Source organism: Triturus cristatus, chromosome 3_2 (assembly GCF_964204655.1).
Source record: "Triturus cristatus chromosome 3_2, aTriCri1.1, whole genome shotgun sequence".
NCBI lineage: Eukaryota > Metazoa > Chordata > Amphibia > Caudata > Salamandridae > Triturus > Triturus cristatus.
Genome location: NC_140584.1, coordinates 550,694,718 through 550,716,165, shown reverse-complemented (window position 1 = coordinate 550,716,165; position 21,448 = coordinate 550,694,718). Strand labels below are relative to the sequence as shown.

Genomic DNA, 21,448 nt, shown 5'->3' with positions numbered 1-21,448 from the left:
AGTTACCTCAAAAGCAGTGACGAGTGGCACGGATTACCTGTGGGCTGGAAATCCAGACCTCTCAGGAATGTAGCTCTGCCCTGTCACTGCTGCTTCCTTGTATGGAAAAGCACTTCAAATGCCGGGGACTCTTCAAACACGCATTCCTTCTCTCAGCTGAGCCTGGACTGCCTTAGTCCTACACTCTAACCCCCTTGCCCCCCCCCCCCTCCCTCTGATAAAACAAGCGTGGTCCCAAAAGTGAAAGAGGACCGCACTGCAGCCGGAGCATGGGGATCTCTTATCTTTATGGGGCCATGTTTTTCTAATTAGAAACACATGGCCCCATAAAGATAAGAAAGTGCTTTGCGACAGCAGCAAAGCAGGGGACCCAGTCCGGCTCGGAGGCCAAAGAGCGTTAACCAAAAACCCTCATTTCCAATGGCAGGCCACCGTTTAGCATAAACGGTGACACCAGCCAATGGAAATGAGGGGCGGGGCTTCAAGCCCTATACTGAAACTCCTCATTAGCTATAAATCTTGCTGAGCGTGCAGCGCATGTGCTGCCACGCTAGGTGAGACCTAAAAAATGTTTGCAACTATGGGCTGATAACCTTTTTCACCAACATACCCGACTTAGTCACTACAAGCTGAAATCTCTCCTTTGGAGTTTTCTTCTCTGATGTCCCCCAATTAAAAAAATGTATACTTCTCCAGTCTTGTAGTCCTCTTGAAAGGATCACAACGTAGTATCACAAAGGATCAGCTGTAGGCTAGTTGCGCAGGTTATCTGCACAGAGGGGGGACTTCATATTTTATTTATTTTTCCTCATTAAATGTCTACAATCTCATTTGCATAAACTTTGTTACCGCATGTTTTTTAGACCTGGCACTGCCTATTTATCTCTCCTTGATCCAAAGTGGAGGCAGAAATAAAATGTTCGATGTCAATTTTGAAAATCATTCGCTCATCAAAAAAAGGGTTGAAAGCTTGCAGAAAAATACAATGCACAGTTCTATCGCTTTTAGTTTAAAAAAAAAAAAATATATATATATATATACAACCAGGTACACTCTGCTTTGGAAAGAAATATCCTTTAGATTCTTTGCACTCTCGTTTCTTGGCCTCTCAGTCTAGATTGCTGAGAGGCATATGGGGACAGCACGTACTATAATGTTGATTTTTCGTGAAATGGTTAATGCATAGGTCATGTGCTGAGACCGGGCCTGTACATTTCACATCCACTACTGAACAAGGCACCTGGTAATAATGCATTTCTAACGCTACCGAAATGGATATGCTTGGACCTGTTCTGGTGAGCTAAAAGGATCTGTGACCCGCTGGCAGTCGCCTCTCACTTGATCTGGCAGTTCGCTTTAATGGAAAAAGGCCAGGTGGGAATAAAGACGGAATACAAAAAGGTTACCTTAGCTGAGTTGTTTTTGTGCATTAAAATCTTGCTTTTGAAATTAATGGAAGACCCAGTTTTTGAAGTGCTTATTGATCCAGTTGTTATTTCAGGCACTACAGACAACTTTAATTGAGATTATCGGATTCCTTTAAATGTACTGCATTCCCAAGTGTGCAATGGGTTAGATCTCGCTTAAAATGATGTTCATGATATAAAGCCAGATGAGCAGTAAAGAAACACAGTTCAATTTCATGCCGACTAATCTAATACTAATTAAGGAATTGCATTGGAAAAAAGATTTTGTCCTAATGTTAAGTGCTAATTACATTATTTTCACCAACGTATAAGGGCAGTTAAAATATAATAAGGTGTTTCATTTTACCACCGATAGGTTATTATTCATTGCTAACTACTGCGGTGTGAGAAGTGATGGACACCAAGGCTGCGCCTCATTGTTCTCCACGGTAGACTTTAATGAACTGAGTTTACGTTTTAACGTGAACGAAATAGGGTGCTTTTTTTCTTTTCAAAGGTGGCACACTGTTATAAGAAAATATGCCTGAGATATAGATTTTTTTTTTACATTATGAGAGTAGGTTCTTGTGATCTTTAAAATGAAAAGGCCTTATGACAGATTAAAGCAATGGTGGTACAACACAAAAGCAAAAATAACACCATAACTTAGTTTGAACTGAGAAGACTAGCAGGTGCTCAAAATAGAAATATTTAAGGATTTCTATGAATGTTAAATATTCCTACAAAATGAGACCATACTATTGATTTGAGTAAAGGAATAGAATGTGCTTGTCTCATATACTACTTACTTTAGATGTATTTATACATTGATTATTTATCGTACTTTTGAGAAAGTGGTTTGCACAAAGGAGTATAACCAGCGAAATGAGAGAGACACAGAGGTAAACGGTTTGAGGCCAGGTTTGGTTTTGAGTAACATTTAAAAGTGGCTATCAGAGAGAAAGGGGGTTCTTAGCTTATTGGCAATCAGGATGGTGGATGAGCTTGTAGCTGGAAAGGTGGGCAGAGAAAGATCCGATTGCTGGGACCTTATCAAATTAAAGATATCGCTATTATTATTAGAGTTAATGACACTTAATTTGTCAACTTTGTAAGGGTGAAATGCTGGGTTGGAGTGGCTGAGTTTGAAAGACGCGACTGAAGCCAGACGTTCAACTCGCAGAGCTATTCTGCCAGCATGTGGGAAAATCAGCTTGGTCGGGGATTATTTCTCAACTAAAAATGTGACAGTAATTACAATCCGCCTTTTTGCTTATACAAGTAAGTTCGACGATCAACAAAAACGATCTGCCTGTGCTGCTTACTAAACATGAAGTAAAACGTGTCCAAAGTAAATAGGGGTAGTGTTTGGAGGTGGTCCCACATGAGTTGGGTCCCAGGAGCTCTAGGGCCCCTTTGAACAGCACCATTCTCAATTCTATAAATTCCTGCAGCTCCATCTTGTTCTGGCGTCCAGTGATGACCACTTCGACGAGGTCTCAGAGTGTAGCCCTTTAGATGCAAAGCTCCTTTTGGTGCCCATGGGGAAAAGGCACATATCAAATATCTATACATTTCTTGTTATCAACTCCTCAGCCCTCTTCGCTCCTTGAAGGAAAAATAGGAAACATGGTAGGCTCCTTAGATAACAGCAACTGGCAGATGCCAGGATGGCACCGCCGGTTGTGGAGATTTTCTCAAGACTTGATGTTATACAAATAAAATACCTGCACATTACATACTTGACATGCTACTGCTGTGGCGAATGCGGAGAGGATGTGGTGTAACGGCTAGAGTGGTTGATCTCAAATCTGAGAACCGGGTTCGAGTCTCCGCAATGATGCTCAACATCCTGTGATTCTGGGCAAATCTCTTAATCTCCTGTGGGACTTTAATATGAATTTATTAAAAGGCCAAGAAAACAATTTGGCAGGTCACATACAGATAGGTAGGGTAACACAACAGGATAACACAACAAGACGTGACACGTCGGGCAAGAAATGTGCCACATTACTGGAAGAACTGTCACTGTTCACACTAAATTGACTAAATGGACCTTGGATAGGCCAGCAGCCTTTACAAGAGTTACGGATAAAACTGGCGCAACCATCGATTTTACTCTGGCGGACCCAGACCGGTTTCCCTATCTCTCCAACTTTCAAATAAAGGAAAGAGCTGAAAGCGACCACTACCCCCAAACATTTACACTAGCTCACATTCCGGGAAGTCAAGGCTCTCATAATAACAACACATCCTTACAATTTAAAACGACTTATATGGAAAGAAAACAACATAGATGCCATCAGGGAGGCTAGCACCACCTTACTGTCGACAGCCAATGTGAAGCCACTAGGGATAGAGGCCTGTGAGGCCTTTGTCATCAATCTAAACACAAAATTTCCTTACAGCACCCCCAGTCACAAAGCACTGGCGCAGTATGGTTCACACGTAACCTAAGTACAAAAAAAAACACAACTAAATAAACTACTAAGATCAATGCGTTCCCAGGGATTACAACCAACTCAGTACTCACTTGTAAAAATGAAAAGAGACTTCGAAAACAACAACGATCCAATGGGGCCCTGGGGACAAATGGCCTGCCCAATGCCTTATTTAAAAAAAATCCATCTTTCTGGTCCAAACACCTAACCCCCCTGTTCACCTATGCCTTGGAGACATGTACGATTCCAGAGTCATGGCGAGGAAGTATCTTCCAACCGATATACAAAACAGGGGTGCGTTCAGACCCAACCAATTATAGACTAATCGCACTTATCGATGTCGCGGGCAAAATATATGCTTCAAACTTGTTGACTGACCTGGAGGATTGGGTTAACAGCATAAACTTAATCCCTAAAACAGAAACAGGATTTCGCGCTGGAATGAGCACCTTAATGAATCTCATCAGCAGTTACGCTTCTGGCTGACCAAGCCATCGTTAAATCAAGCTTCCTGCATGCGTGTTTTGTAGACCTTAAAGCCACTTTCAGTAAGGTTCCCAGAATAAAGCTATAGGCGAAAAATTAGATCTTGGGGAGCTCTCACAAAATTGCTTGAAGCAGTTATCAGCCTCTACTCAAGAACGTGGGTTCAAATAAAATTGGGGGATGGTCGAAGTCTAACCAACAAAATCTCAACCACCAATGGCTTAAATCAGGGGTACATTTTGGCCCCCTGCCTGTTTAACATCTATACAGTGGATCTAGAGAACCACCTCTGCCTAACACAAGGAGACCCCCCGAAATTGGGTAATGCCCCAATAGCAACCCTGCAACATGCTGACGACATTGTTCTGCTCAGTAAAATGCCCGAGGTCTACAGTGGATGATCACCCAGCTAGTAGAATAGATATCCATCGCCCAACTAGATATTAACTACCAAAAATTGAAGGTTACGTGCTTTTCAAGTCCTCACAAAAAAAATACCCAAATTTACCTGGTCAGCAAACAGTAAAATCTTGGACCAGGTGGAAACATACAAATATCTGGGGGTACTATTAGATCAGCATCTCAACTACAAGTCCTACCTGGCACTATGGCAAGCACAAGCAAAACAGCTGATATTCGTATCCAAAACCTTGCAGAAAAAACTTAGCGACTACTCAACAAATCACTTGCTAAAGGTCGTTGCAGCAAAATTCTTGCCTTTAGTTTCGTATGGATCGGAACTGCTAAACACCAAGGACGCATCAGCCTTGAATGCTGCACAATCTAGTCTCTTTAAGAAACTTTTTTCATTCCATTGCACATATCTAAAGCCTATATAAGACTTGAATTTGGTTTAAGAAAACCAGATACCGACAAGGCAAGGGGCCCTCGTCAAAATTACTGGCGAACGTGAGCAGCAGAGGAAAACTCCTTAGCCCATCACTGCTGGGTGGAGGTCGAAAAACAAGCCAGGTTGGATAAGTCAGTATACTCCGTTTTAAAGCAATCACTCTCTTCTTTAAAGTTGAAGTAGGCTTGGCTCACAATACCAGCCTACCCCGAGTTCACACAAATAACCAACAAATCCATCAAGCGGCAATCCCAGCTAATAGATAAAGCATCTATGACTAATAAAACCAACGCGTGGTTGGTGATGCCAACATATAGAACTGTAAAACCTCAATCGTATCTGCTGGAACACTTTTCAAGATCAAAAATGGTCTACATGATATTACTGAGGCTTGGAGTTTATCCATCTAAAGACCTTACACCAAAATGGAAACGGTCCTGGCCCACACTGAAATGCCACCTTTGCGGTTATGGTAACGAGTCACTACTCCATCTACTATGCACGCTACTAACTCTTTGATAAACCCTTCTACGGCCAACACTGAAGCGAGAACAAATAAGGACTTGTAGATCTGCCGTTATAAAATGCTTAGGAGGCTCGACAGTCCAACTGGCATGCAGGGCGATAAATATTTTGAGCTTAGCGGCAAAAGAACTAGAGAAGAGAAACAGATGAATAAAATATGCCTTCCCAAAAGCAATCTTGTTTATTTAGATCAAAAACTTGCAGTTCACATGATCATTGCAGCAGCATTTTACTCATTAACTATGTTCAGGAATTATTCGTTGACTTTAACTGTGTACCCGAGTATGGACAGCCCGCGATTGGACTAATCGAAACATATCAGAAGCTCAATTCCTCCTTTGTAGGGCTGGATGCCACACGTTCACATGTAATCAAAGAAAAATCGTTTTAACACCGGGTTTAGTCCATATTTTAATGAGTTTAATGCAATTTTATATTTAAATCATCACCAATGTTCAATGATTTGGAAGTTTTTTGTGGGTTATTTGTATCATGCTTTTATGATTTTAAATGAAGTTGAATAAAAGTATTTCTTACCACTTAATCTCCCTGTGCCTAACAAAAATTAATGTGTCCTTGTGTAACGCAACTGGTGCTTATGTAAAGCACCCTGATACCCGATACCTTCGGGTCAAGTTCACGCTATATAAAACTCCAGGAAAAAAAGACACCCTTCACCCTCCTGCTTTAGGTGCTTAGTGGAATGAGACTGTTTTTCCATGTCGTCTGGACATGCCAGTTGATTATGATGTATTGGTCATCTATCTTAACCACCCTTTCCCATAACTTGGAGAGAACCATTGTTTCCTTTTCCCCAGTCACTCTCCTGGGCCTTTTAGAGTTCTTGGGAGGGTACAGAGGTGATTGGCCCTTGGCAGAACTGGGCACATTGATCGTGAAAAGGGACATTGCCCGAGCCTGGACCTCTGCCACCCTGCCCTCCCTGACTGCTTGGCGATCTGCCATGGACTGGTGTGCCAAGTTGGAAAAGTCCATGTATGCGCCACGTGAAAGTGTTTTCTCTGCTCTTCTTGTGTATGTTGTACTTCATTGCATTAACTGTACTTTATGCTCTTACGAACTGTAAAATCAATAAAAGTTGGTTTATAAAAAAAATCCTTTACGTTAACTATTTTGTTAATTTAACGTATGAACTTCCCTGTTTGTGTTCTGTGTTTTTTGTTCTTTTACTCTTCGTTATGCAATTTACTCTGCAGTGTCACTTGAAGCTTAAAATGATTGAAGGCTTTGATCTTTCAATATTGCCCCCCCACCCCATTTGAATGAGAGCAGTGATTATCCTTTTATTAAATACCATTATGACGTCAAACACCATATTCTTCATTGGCACCTTTTAGCAAAAACTGCTTCTAGATCTTGTTAAGGAGGTTTCCTAGCTTGAGGTGGCAGAGTCTCCATGTATCTCCAGTATGACCAGATGTATATTGACTAAACACACTTTATTTATGTTATTTTTATTTATTTAGTGCATTTTTATAAAGCGTGGACATTACCCAAAGGTGTCAGAGCACTGTACAATAGAGCTAGTTACGTTACATGAGAAAAGTGGTATAGAATATAACATTACACAGACTAAAAATGAAGGGTACACAAACACAAAATCCAACACAGCACGCAGGGGTGAGGGATGCACAGGAAAAAATACAAATTTACAATGAAGAGCGAATTTCCAAGAGGGGCCGGAGTATGAAAGTATTAGTTCTGAAAGTGTCTTTGGAAGAGAAGAGTTTTGAGTTCAGCTTTGAAGATCCGGGTAGAGGAGGTGGCACGGAGCAATGGGGGAAGTGAGTACCATTTTCTCACTGCATTGCCTGAGAAGGATTGCGCCATCGATCTTTCCCTTTTGAAGACGGGGGGCTCAAGCAGAAGCTTTTCCGCATTACGAGAGGGTCGAGAGCCTTTGGACAATTTCAATTTATTTGCCAGGTAACGAGGGGAGGACATGTGCAAGGCTTTGTGTGTGATGCAGGCAGTTTTGTAAATAGATCTTGCCTCAATCGGAAGCCATCGAAGAGAGGACAGGATAGGAGTGATGTGGTGGCTTCGTTTAGATCCTGAAATGAAGCGAGCTGCTGAATGGAGGATGGATTTGAGAGGGGAGAGGTGGGATTTGGGTAGGCCCGTCAGAAGAGAATTGCAATAATCCAGTCTTGAGAGAACCAGCGATTGTACCAAGGTTTTTAAGTCATTCTCCAGGAAGAACCGACGGATCCCCCATAGAAGGTGCAACTGGTACCGTGCGTTCTTGGCAATAGAGTTGATGTGGGAGATTAAGTTGAGTCTTTTGTCAAGAATGACACCTAGAGATTTAGCGCTGTCGACAATGATGGGTTTGTTGATGAGCAGGTTCAGCTGATCCATCCACGATTGAACAGGAGGAGGTGAGAGAGAGGTCGAAAGGAGGAGGAATTCAGTTTTGGCGGGATTTAGAATGAGTTGGTAAGCTAACATCCAGTTGTGGATGGAGTTGAGAGTAGAGTCGAGTAAAGAGAGATCGTGTGCGGAAGACACCTTGAGGTAGATTTGAGTGTCATCCGCTTAAGATGGTAATGGATCCCAGATTTGCTTAGGAGGTTCCCTAAAGGTTCCAGGTAGAGATTAAACAGAGTAGGTGCCAGGATACAGCCTTGAGGGACACCTTGACCTACAGCCAATGGAGATGAAAGACTGTTCGCTATCTTAATCATTTGGGATCTGTCTGAGAGGAAAGAGGCAAACCATTTAAGCACTGTGCCATCCAATCCCATTCTCCGTTGTAAAGTGTTGAGGAGGGTGCTGTGATTAACAGTGTCAAAGGCTGCAGAGAGGTCAAGAAGAATCAGAAGACAGGATTCCCCGGAGTCGAGTATATGCAACACATCATCAATCACTTGCAGCAGGGCTGTTTCAGTGCTGCAATTTTGGATGAAGCCAGATTGGAAAACATCGAGGAGATTATTGTCCATAATATGTAGGCAATGTTGTTTCGCAACACATTTTTCAGTGATTTTCGAAAGAAAAGGGAGGTTGGTGATAGGGCGGAAGTTGTTGAGGTCGGTTGCATCAGCGGAGGGTTTTTTTAGAAGAGGGGTAACCTGTCCTGATTTAAGGGCAACAGGGAGGGAGCCTTGACTGAGGAAGAGATTAACTACCCGGTCCAGTAAGAGAGAGTATGGGTGTAGAAATCGATGGCGATGATGCTAGGGATGGGGTCAGAGGAGTGGTTGGGTGGTTTGGTTTCAAGGATGCATTTGAGGAGGTCATCTTCCGAGATGACGTCAAAGTATTGCCAGGTGACTAAGGATTTCCGCTCCTTAAAGGGGGTAGGGTGGGCGACTTGATCCACCAGTGCTTTGACCTTTTCATCAAAGAAAATGACGAAGTCGGCTGCTTTCTTTGTGGAGTCCTCGGGCTTAGTAGTTAGGGGAGAACAGTTTGGGTTTTTGATGAGGTCAAAGAGTTTTTTGAGTCAAGGAGGGATCTGAAATGAGATGCTTTTTCATGGAAGATGTGGTTGTGGTATTTGGATCTTTCTGAACGTAGCAGAGAGAGATTGAAGGTAGAAGGAGATTTTCTCCAATGTTTCTCCAAGATTCTAAGGTTTTTCCTTTCATTGTAAAGAGCTTTATTGAACCAAGGTGCTGAGGGGGTGTGTCTTTTCCTTTTGCTTTGGAGTGGAGCGACATTGTCGATTTCAACTGCTAGGACTGAGAGGCACTGAGTGGTGAGAGCGTTGACATCCACGTTAGGGTCAAGTCTAGGAAGTGACCGCATAGCAGAGGCACAAAAAGTGTCAAAATCAATGTTTAGTGTTGCGGAACCAGGTAGTAGCTCTTTTATGTTGGCCGAGAGTTATAACATGCGAAAGATGAAAACGGAAGGGAACGAGGAAGTGGTCAGACCAGTCTACATGGATGGAGGGAGCAGTAGTCAGCAGGTCTGCTTTGGATATAACAAGGTCCAGAATTGAGCCCTTGGAATGAGTGGTTTCAGAGCAATGTTGGAAGAGATCGTTGGCTGAGAGAAAGGTGGCAAGCTTGTTGGCAGCCGAGTCTTCCAAAGAGCCCCAATGGAGATTAAAGTCACCCAGGAAGATCTGTCTGTCACTTTGAGAAAATTGGTCACTGATGAAGTCAGTGAGTTCCTCCACAAAGGAAGAGCAGTTACCGGGCGGGTGGTAGATGGCATGGAATCTAAAAGGTGAGCCATAATGTATTTGAAGTTCTAGGGATAGGCATTCAACTGTATGGAAAAGGGTGGTAGGGAAGGCTTTCGTTTGAAGAGAATTCCCAAAGATGATGGCGACACCGCCCCCAATTTTGTCTGATCTGTCATTTCTGAAGATAGAGTAGTCAGTGGGTACCAGAAGATCAAAGTATGAGAGGAGTCAATAAACCAGGTCTCAGTGAGGAAGAACATGTCAAGATTCTGGAGGGTGATAATGTCAGAAATTTCCAATTTGTGTTTGATTGCAAATCTGCAGCTGTGTAGCAAGCAGTGCAGCTCTAACGCAACTGTTTTAGTGATGGGGGTGTTAGGGCTGTTAAGGAAGATAGGGATAAGATTCTGGAATGAGGGTGCCCGGTAAGAGGGAGGCTGGTAGGTTCTGACAGAGGAGATGGTCTGAATAGTGCACTGCGTAGAGTTAATGGGAGATGAGTGTAGGGTGGGAGTGACGCTGGTGGTTTTGTAGCTGGCTAGTAAGTTGGAGATGTCTGTAGAGGACAGACTGTGGTTTGCTTTATTGGGGCGCGGGAGCACGGAACTCCTCGGGCGGGTATTAGGGAAGGGGGACATCTTAGCGCTTAAAAGTGAGATGGCCGCTACAAGCTGGGAAATGGAAGAGATGAGAGAATCAAGTTTATTTTCTAGGGCGAGGAGAGCTGAGCACGGAGTTTTGGGTGGTTTGATGGAAAAGGGTGGGAGTGTGGAGGGTGAGGGGTGACGGGTGGGGGAACGGGATAAGGGAGGTGGAGCAGAGGGTGATTGAGGACGGGGAGATATGGATGAGTGGTAAATGGGAGGGAGGGAGGAAGGACGGGGCAAGGTGGGGGAGGGGGAAATTGTTTTTTTTTGGATTGATTTTGTTTGTCTTCGGGAGTCTTGTTTAAAGCTTTTTATTATATCCACAGCTTTTCTTGTAGTTGGAAATAGCTTGAAAAGAAACTTTTGAGGTTTGTTAAATATTATTTGAGTTTTTACTCTGATTCATGGCAAAAAAATCGACTTCCTTCTAAATATTTTGTGAATTCTAATAAGTTGTATGAAAATGTCTTTATTAACGAGATGATTGCAATCAGTGTCCATGTAAATAGTTGTATTTAATGTTGTTCAATTGCTGAAGAGGACGTTGTGAATACTTGTACTACTACGGCGGAATCCAGTGATATTGTACAGAAGAGGATATTGTTTAACCACTTTATAGTGGCTGGGGATATTATGGCGATATTGTGATAACTGGTGCATTCCGGAGCATAGTTAGACCAGTAATGTTGATAAAAATGGGTAGGACTTCAACAACTGCTTTAGGTGGGGGTTTACAAGGAACTCGTCAAATTAAATTAGGCAAACACATTGGCCCGATCCAGAAGGGATTTAAAGACAATTTTCAAGGGGCGCTTCTGTTATTTCCCCATAGGAATTCGTGGCACATGCTGTAAATGGTGAAGTCAAAGAACTTAACTGGATATATTGAAAAGACAAGTCTGCGGACAAGTTTATGCCCTCCACTAAAGGAGCTTAGTAGGAATTGTGTGGAAAATTATGCAGATTCGAGTTGGAACCCTTGCCAGTACAGCTGCAGGTTACGTATGTGTCCTTTTGATGCCTACATTGAATGTTATGCACCGCAGCATTACATGGTGAGCCATACCTCTGGAGGACATACAGTGACCACAGTGAAAGTACTTCAGACAGCGGTGGTGGCTGTGATGTCACCTGATAATGCCTGGGATGCCCCCCGTAATCGTCATGTGCACAGAGGCAACAACAGCTGAGGGGCTGCCTCATCACAGTAACAGTTGTAAATGGCATACGCAAGACTGAAACATATACATTGTGTTAACAGGTAGGTAAATCTTTTGATGTAATTTCCACCTAAGTGGACGCCCATAGCATGCATCATAGCATGTTCTTTTAACCTAATCACACAAGACACATTTGTTTAACGAGACATCTTTTGTAATTAACTACCAACACTCAACAGCCTATTCATTGTTTTTCTGTTTTTTAATTTTTATCATTTTTAGGTAATACTGCTTGGATATACATGAGAATATTTGTATTAGTCACATTTACAGATATACACAGTGCTTGACAATATCCTTTTACGCAATTGGAGACACATCCACATACTTTGTGAACAGATGTATAACGCGGACATTTTATACACTATACTTCATATCCATACATAGTCTGATATCTGCCCCAAACATCCTGTTCATTGGGACGATGAACATGGTGTACTAACATCTTTCTATAGATGCACTTTCCTGGTTGAGGAGGTTTGTTTTAGGCAGTCCCCCATATGTCTATAATCCTGGATCTACAGGGGCCGGGGACACACGTGTTGAATCTCTTTTCAGACGTTTGTGTCTCTGATCCATTCTTTACCTTTAGTCTTTGCACCATTTTAATGGCAGTCTTCTTTTGGTAAATGCTGTTAATTTCCTTCATGACTTTGGAATGTCCTTCACGCATCCCAGGAGTGCCTTTAGCTGGGTCGCCTAAACCTCTATGTTAAGCATCTTTGCTAATTCCCTTCATTATACAATCCATTAAGCTCTGACAGTTTGACAATTTCTAGCTCAATGCATGAAGTCTGCCCAAGTGATCCACATCTTTTGTCATTCGGTAGAGACATCAAGGTCCATATTACTGAGTCCTGGCATAGAACAGTAGCACCTGTGGAAAATTCCAATGGATTAGCCTATGCTTACCATTTATAGATAAGTTACTAGTTTGCAATCAAATCAAATCATTTTCCATCCCGATACGGTTTGTAGATGAAGCTGGTATACTGTATCGTTCTCCACTGATGCTATGCACACCTGTCAATCTAAAACCAATGCATTTTTGCAATGGGTTTCTGCTTCACAACCACGAATGATTGGGAACATTCTCATAGCAACTACAACAAAAAAGATACTTATCTCCCTTCATCAATGAAGCAAACAGACACCCTGATGACTATATAAAAGGCTGAAAAACAACTTTCTGACCATTCCTTTTACCCCAAACTCAATGAGAATCCTTCCGCCAAGGTTCAGTTAGAACTTCAGACTAAATTAAATAGATGGTATACAGAAGGGCTTCTCATCTTCTGGAATGCTCCACCGTGGCCACATTCTGCAACCTCCCTAAAATACGCACAAGGAAATTGCCACCAACAAGACGACAAATTATTACAGGCATCAGTTCAGTCTGTTCAGTTATAGGTGAGCATATTGATCACCCTCTCCATCCTGTGATGAGACCCTCTCCATCCTGCGATGAAAGACTCACCAACCTACAGGCAAGATAGCAAGGACATCCTCACCAAACTACCTTCTGGTGACAATAGACGTTATTCTCAATGCATCTATCAGAAACTAAAACGGCCTGTGTGCCATAAAGAAAGCACTTGCCATCAGACCTGTACATTACTAAACAGTGAACAAAACTATACTGAAGAGGCAAGAATGTCAAAACATCTTCATGTTTAACAAGGAGTCTTGTCAATGGGAACACACCACTTGTTTGCATCCATTTATATTGTCATGCTATTTCCTCCTGTATAGAGAGCAACACACCCTTGGGCAGTTCCAGTTCTTATTATGTTTCTGGGAGCGAGTCCACGAGCCGCGGCATATGAGTGAACATCCCTCTGTCTGGCTGCAATGACCGAGGAAGCACAGAGGCTTTGCCTTTCCACACTCCAATACCATTAGGGTCTTTGCGGCTGTGAGTTTGTCTCCAGCCGTTGATCTATGGCTTGCATGCAGACTGCAGAATTTGTGTTCACACACTCCCTTGTTATGTCCTGCGGAGTCCACAAATTGTGAGGCTGAAGTTGTTCACCATTATACATGGATAAGTTCACTTTTAAAGATCAAAGAAGGAAGTCAGTTTTCGATTACCTCGAGGACCCTAGGAGGATTAATCTCTCGCTTATGATTCGGTAGTCTACTATATGGTGGACTAACTACAGATGGACCATACTCCAGATGAAGGACTGGTCGTTTCACTGTCCAAACCGTGTTAATAACAAGGAAAGTGTGGTTACAAAATGATGATTTTTTTAATGTGTGATTTGTACATTATGCAGAATAAAATTTTATTCGATGGAATGCACAAAAATATGATGCCATGATCCGTACATCTATTTAACTAAAATGGTGTTATGAAAGGAGGTATCGCTATATAAGAATTGCGAACAGTGTACATACAAAAGATTAGTCCAATAATAATTTGTGTTTTATTGTTGACTGAGTACCATGGGTGGATTTGTCCCTCTAGAGTTCTGCAGTTTTCTATAATATATTATCACAGGGATGGTGGCTTACTGGGGTCAGCAGAACACTATGCTGGAGATTGCTTTTAGATAAAGAAATCTTTTAATTGTTTTTTAAACGCAGCCCATTTCATTAAAGGAAAGCAGGATGCGTTTAGAAAAAATGAATAGTTTAAGTAACACCTCTAGGCAGTGGTCCCTAGGAGCAGTACTTACTCTTAAAAAAATGTTTTTATTAACATTCACAAAGGAGAAAATCCCATGGGACCCCTTACAGTTTGCGAATGGGTTACCAATATATGAATTGGTGAAATATGAGTTGGTAAAATATGAATGTTTTTCGACAGGATTTTTGTGGCAAAACATTAATACATCTCATGCCAAATAGGTATTTGGAATGAACGTCCTAAACACTACACTTCCCAATACCGATTCGGGATTTAGTCGCAAACCCAAATTGGGATATTATCTAATCACAAATTAGGTTTGTTACATGCCAAAAGGCATTTTTGCTGTCGCAAACAGCCCAGTATTGTAAATTGGACCTTTGCATACGAAAAAATGCATGCATACATCTGACTCTTAAGCTAGTACTCAACTACTACCCTATAGTTAAATGGCATGGCAAGCAAGGGAAGAAAGTATACAGTCTTGATGGCAAAGGAGATTAGGCACTTATAGGGTGCTAAAGAACGCCTCTCAGACTCAACCAGGGACCATATTACAGAGAGTGTCCTGGGCGCCTAACGGACATGTGCCCCCGCGGCACTTTCGTATTACTGAAGGGGTGGTAGATGCTTGGGTGGCCCTTTCTGTAATACAGATAGCGCTGTTGCACATGTAATGCTTGCAGTGTCTCAAGAGGGCATTCCCTCATTTGCCTCTATGCCCACTCTGTATAATAGAACCGGGCGCAAAGGCAAAGAAGCGGTCAGTGTACCTCCTGATGGCAGCCATCTGGAGGGGGGAGAAGGGGTCCCATGGAACCCCCAGGCATCCCCTTGCAGGTGGATGCAGTCACTCACTGCACCCTCCGGCAAGTGGATCTCTCCCCACTCTTCAAAGTGCAGGCGTGTTGCCGCCTGCACAGTGAAACACGGAACGGCTTTGAAGCAGCCGCTCCATATTTCACTTGAATGTGCTGCTTTTTGGCTCCCTAGGGGGTCAGTGAATTCACTGTAATATGGCACACTTTCTCTTCTTGTGCATGCCTCCCCAATTTAAAGGTGTCCATTACGCAAACAGGAAAAGTGAACCCAATATGTAATTGGGCCTCAAGTTTCAGTTAGAGTAACGTACCTTTGGCCTGAATGACAAGACATGCCTCAAAATGCATGTATATTTAGCAACTAAGCAAAAAAAAAAAATCAAAGAAAGAAAGCAGTTGTGAACCACTGGAAGTTATTTTAAAATGAGGAAGATTTAGTAAAACAAAACACTAAACATTTGTTGAGGAAATTAAAAGCTATAATGGTAACTGAGAAAATAATAACAGAAAATTAAAAGACGTTTAAACTAGTTTCTCCCTTAGTAACATTCTATAAAGAGTGTTATTTCAAAATTATCAAGTAGAAGCCAGTAGTGCAGCAGAAACACCCAGTATGGAATATTAGCCTTATGATATTCATAGTGGCCAATTGCACTGCAGCCAGTACAGTTACCTGATGCTGCAGGTTGTCTCTCTGCTGCAGTTGCATCCATAACTGTTTTTGATGGTTAATTACCAAATGATGTCATAGTCTTTAGTCATCATGAACAGAGTTGTAGAGGTTATTCCATCTTCTGTAACCAAGTCATTAAAGTCCTTGCGATGAAGCCTATTGCAAAACTCGTCCTCATGTGCCCCAAAATTCCCCAGACACTGATCCCTGCATCAAGTTGAGACATTCAAAGAGTCCATGCTGCATCTGTTTCAGACAATTCCTGGTACCACTGGAGTGCCTTCAGGCCCCATGGATTTGCCAGGGACTACAGTCACACTTCAGCCAGCAGGGTCTCCCTGGGTGCTGACTGATCCTACTGAGCCTGTGTTCGGCCCCCAGCCAGCACAAGCCCATACTTCAACACCTGAGCCAAGGCCACGCTGATCCTAACTGATGTGGCGTCTGTCTCTACTCTAGAGGTGGTGGTTCCAGCTGTGACCCCAATACCAGTTCAGATCTGAAACTGTCTTCGGTCCAATCCTACTGATATCTCGTTTTGAGATACCAAAAACTCAGCTTCTGCTTTGGGAGGAAACCCAGGAAGTTCCATTACTTCTACGCTAGTACTACTAAAGGAACAAGGCCTTATTTGGATCATTACTGCTAAAGGCGCAAGGCCTTATTTGGATCAGATTCAGACACTGTCCAGGGACTTTAATGATGATAAAGAGGTGGAGAATAGTTCATTGCCTACTCATTATACTGATTATGGCCTATATGTTGATTTACAAAATACTAGTTGCTTGGATACCTCCGTGAGACCGAATTAGACTTTCCATAGGGTAACTCTTTTGCTTCGGCAGGTCACAGTGCTGCAGAGTGCATGTAATTTAGTTACCCGTGGTTGAAACCTAGGCAAACCTCCTCACTGAGAATTGGGAGCCTGCACCTTTTTAACTGAAACATTGACGGCACCCTAGTCTAGGTCGTGCTCAGCCCTACCTTTGTGGGACCCTGTAGCAAATTATCAATGACCTGCTCCTGAGAACTCAGACTTCCTGATAGGGCACATGTCTTCCGAAAGCTTGGTGGTTCTGGCCTCCACCAGCAAGGTCGCCCCTAGAGCGTTCCTGTGCCGGACAGGGAGTCAAAGTGCATTGACACACTTTTTATGAGGATTTTCCAGTTTCACATTGGGGGTCCTGAATGTGGCATGTCTGCTAGGGCTCTGTGTGCATGGCTTCTGGGATGTGGCTAGCAGGACCTTGCCAGCCAGTTTGGAAGAATGTTAGAATACATTTCTATAGACAATCTAGGATGGGCAGGAGGATGATGAGTACTTATTGAACGCCGGTCTGGACACAGCAGATTTCATGGGTCGTGCCATGGGCACTAGTATTCTGATCTGAGGTCACATATGAATGCACGTCACAGGATTTTCTATGGGCATGCAGGCATCCCTCCTGGACATGCCTTTTGATGGCTCCAGACTTTTTGGAGAAAGGCAGATTCTGTACTGCAGCACTTGAAGGAGCAACTGTGTTATGGCCTGTTCTTTGTACTTGTCATCAGCTTGTCAATTCGATGAACGACTGTAAATTAAGAGAGTACTCAAAAGGCATTGCTTGTCATCAAAGGCAGCTTTTGCAGCCTGTGCAGCATCCCACATAGCCCTTGCATGTTCTTAGAGTGGCAGAGGCCATAGCCAGCAACAGGGATGGCATTCATCTTCTTCCTGTCCCCTGTCACAATTGCATTTAAACCATTCTGATTACTCCTTCAGTCGTTTTGGGGCTAATAGGGGGCAGGATACTTTTTTCTGCAGTGCTTGCTTGAAGTTGCTTTAGACTGGTGTGTTTGTTTCGGAAGTTGATGAACACAGTTACGTCGTCCCATTCATGTCTACTTTCCTCTTGTTCCTACGGTTTGTACTCAGCATTCCCTTTATCATGCCACTATTTTTGCACAGGAAGTTCAGTCACTGCTTGAACTTTGCAGAACACAGCTGCAGTCCCACAGATACTTCCTTTAGTTTCTGGTTGGATCTGAGCGCTTTCAGTTTGCTGTCCTACCATTTGGCCTCAGCTCTTTACAAAGGTGATGGCAGTGGTTGCTGCCCGTCTTTGCAGCTCGAGAATACAGGCATTTCCATACCTCTATTGTCTTCTGAAAGCAAATTCACCCAAGTCAGTCGTGGACCACCTCCAGAAAGCAGTCTCCCTGCTGTCCTCCCTTGGGTTCTCCATCAACGAGTCAGAGTCCCACCTACAACCAACACAGATGATTTCTTTCATTGGGGCGATCCTGGACATGGTGGCGGTCAAGGCCTTTTCACCCTTGCAGTGAGTCTGGGGCATTCGGGTTATGAGCACGATGTTTCAGGCTCAGTTAATTGTTCCACTATGGACTCTTCTGTGGCTTCTTGGTCTCTTTGCCTCATGCATTCCGGTGTTTATTCATACACTGGCACATGTGAGCTCTGCAGTGGAATGGGCCTCTCCAATGGGCACAGCACTGGGGTTGGTGTGAAGACCAGTGGGTCAACCCACTTCAGGCCAAGTTATCTGATGTATTGTTTGTTTCTCACTGTTCCTGCAAGGTTATGCTGTATGCTCAGTTAAAAGTAATTTATCTGCCCTTTCGGCCTTTTTATGTTTGCTTGACCAACCTTTGTTCAAGTTGCTGGAGGAGATGCATTTCCTTTAAGGGTTCTCTTATATTTCCTCCTGCACTCTGTATTATGCCACAGTGGGACCTCCAAGATTGTTGAACATTAAGACTATCTCTTTATTGCTGGTACCTTGTCAGTCAACTGCGGGCTCAGTCACCTCCTTCCATGATAAATTAGTAGTGCAGACTCATGCTTTCTTTCTGCCAAAAATAGTATCGCATCACCTTTACATGTGGGACATTCCATAATGCTTCTTAAGTTTTTTCCTCTCTGCCACATCCTTCTAAGGAAATGTTGCGACTTCACTGGTTAGACTCTAAAAGGGCCTTTAGTTTTTACATATCCTGAACAAAAGAGTACAAGGAAGATGACCACCTTTTTGTCAGTTTTGCCAGGGCTAAGAAAGGAAGGGCAGTTCAGCAGAGAACATTGTCCAGTTGGATTATTCTGGTTTGCCGTGGGGAAGGAGCCTCTTAAGGGCCTTCATACTTATTCCACCTGTGCACAGAGTGCAAATATGGAATTTACGAGGGCTGTTCCGGTGTTGGCCATCTGCCAGACTGCTACATGGGTGTCCATCCACACCTTCACTGCATATTACTGTCTCGAATCTCTAGTCCACAGAGGTACCATTTTGCCTACTTGGTCTGCAGCATTATCTGGGGGAAATTCCACTAACCAGACCCTCCACTTTCGGCACAAGTTACTTTCAGTGATGCTTTTTCTGGTGGTTACTTTGTTTAACTGCAGATTTCTCAACACCCTCACTCCTCTCTGTTCTGCAAAGTGAACCTTTAGAATTCTAAAAAAGGTCCCAAGTTATGATTGACACTGCTAGGTTTGCAATCTCTTACTGTTGATACATGTCTGAGTGGATAAGGAAACTCATGTCTGTGTGAAGGGCTGGCTGGCTGTGGAGTCCCAATGGGGACCACCTGTCAGCATGTGGGAGCAATTGCTGGAAAAGTGTCAGAACCTGTGTGTATGTTTGGGGGGGGGGGGCGTGCGCAAGTGATTCAAAAAGTTAAGGAATCTGCAGTTAGACAGAGTATGCAACAAAAGGTTTACTGATGGGAAGTAACTTGTTCATCATCCATCATCCCATTTCTCCTCTCTCATCCATGGTTATGGGAGAGGTGTCATTGATTAGCCTGATGTTTACCCCCAGAAATGGTTGTTTGTTCTTCCGGGCCAGATCGAGGAAACTCATGTTAACATTGGACCAATGTGAGTATCTTATTTTTCACCCCTAAACACATGGAGCATTGTAACTCAATCATGCCCCGAAATAAACAATTTTAACACTAGCCCCAAACAGCAAATGAAAAATTGTTTTAAATGAAATGCCTACTGCTTAATTCAGATGAAAATGGTCTGCAAGGTTTATTTCAGAAACACATTCTCTCATTAACGAAAACTACGCAGTAATAAATAAAATCTGTTATTTAAGTGGCTACAGTGTTTATGAATTAGAAATAGTTGCCTGTCATACTACTATTAATTTCTTTTGGGAAAAATGTATGGATATGGGGGAATTTCTCAAATTTTTAAGAATACTGAAAAGCAATTTTTCATCATTTCATTTAAACGTAGTATCATTTGATACAGTGTTAATGTCCTGCTGTGTTTCCTTTTTCATAATGCACAGTTCTGACTGGAGTAAATTGTTTTAGTTCACAGAAGAGTATTGCCAAATTGCAAGGTCAAATGTGATGAGCGTTTCAAATAGCATATGAATAAACTACGTTTTTATTTACAGAATTGGAGTTAACAAAATCCTGGCCAGTAGATGCACAGATTGCTCTGGAAGACATGTCATGGGATAATGGTAGGAATATCGTATGAATGGTGCAAGTTAGTTGTGGATTTAATGCTAAAAGGACCCATCTTCTGCTTCAGTGTAATTATTGTTGCTCCCCTTACTTGTTTCAACATTTAATTAAGGCCTTAATTAACTCCCTTTATATTTCAACACAGAGTTAAGAGCTTCATTGAGAGTATGATGGTAGGTCTACAGTACGCCTGATGTGGCGAGGGCAATGCCTATGTCTTACCATATCCTTTTCACCCCGATCATATCTGGTAGCGGATTAGTGAAAGCAACAACTGCAGTATGTGTGTGAAGTAATCCTAGAGACTGTAGTACCATAGAGTAGTCATTCAGGCGAAAATAACCTATTGTATGGATGATGCATTCTATCATTTATTGCCCAATTAGAGCCAGTTGAATTGGTCCAATTGCAGTTGGGTCACATCAGTTAAAGCGGTCTGCCCCAATGCATGGTGGATTTGTCATTTCGTAAAACAAATATAATTTTCAGGACTTTTTCCAGATGGATCATCAATGAGTTTTAAACAAATGTCTATTAGATGTATGTGTTGAAATATTTGTTATATGTCTTTTTTGGGCTAATATATAGAATTGTGGAAGCCGGTACATTGCTATTTATCTCACTTGCGCCACTCACTAAATGTATACCGAGTTAGACTAATAAGTAACGTGATCCAGCACATTTAATCAAGTCTATGTGTTGGAGGCAAAAACAATTTCATGAATTTATGGACTGTCAGGGGCATCACTGTACTTTCAGCACCCCCCTTAGGGTCAGACAACTTAAGGGTGGGCCCTACTGGTTGTGGAAATGTTTTTTCATAGCACAAAGATCGAGAAACAGAATTGATTACCGATTTTCAGGAAAGAGAAGTCTGCGCTATTGTCCTAAAAATGTGATTGCCAGTAGTTGCAAATCATGATTTGGGATTTTAAATGGAACGGATACACGAGTGCCCTTTCAAGCCTACCTGGCTGCTGCTTTAAATACCTATATCGCCAACATTATTGAATGGATTTACACCAAACTAATAAAATCACACTTTCTGAGTAAAGTTCTATCTAAAGGGCAGGTTTAGTGTAAATCCATTCAGTGGGTTTAGC

At 42.6% G+C, this 21,448-nt stretch overlaps 1 protein-coding gene across 2 annotated transcripts in view; it reads left to right on the top strand.

Annotated features, from left to right (window-relative positions):
• The window catches only part of DNAJC24 (DnaJ heat shock protein family (Hsp40) member C24), a 245,238-nt gene that overhangs the window by 193,519 nt on the left and 30,271 nt on the right, over positions 1–21,448 (top strand). For both annotated transcript variants that reach the window (XM_085648289.1, XM_085648290.1), the window contains one exon: positions 20,273–20,341. In XM_085648289.1, the coding sequence (XP_085504415.1) occupies positions 20,273–20,341 (69 nt within the window). The remainder of the gene's footprint in view (positions 1–20,272; positions 20,342–21,448) is intronic.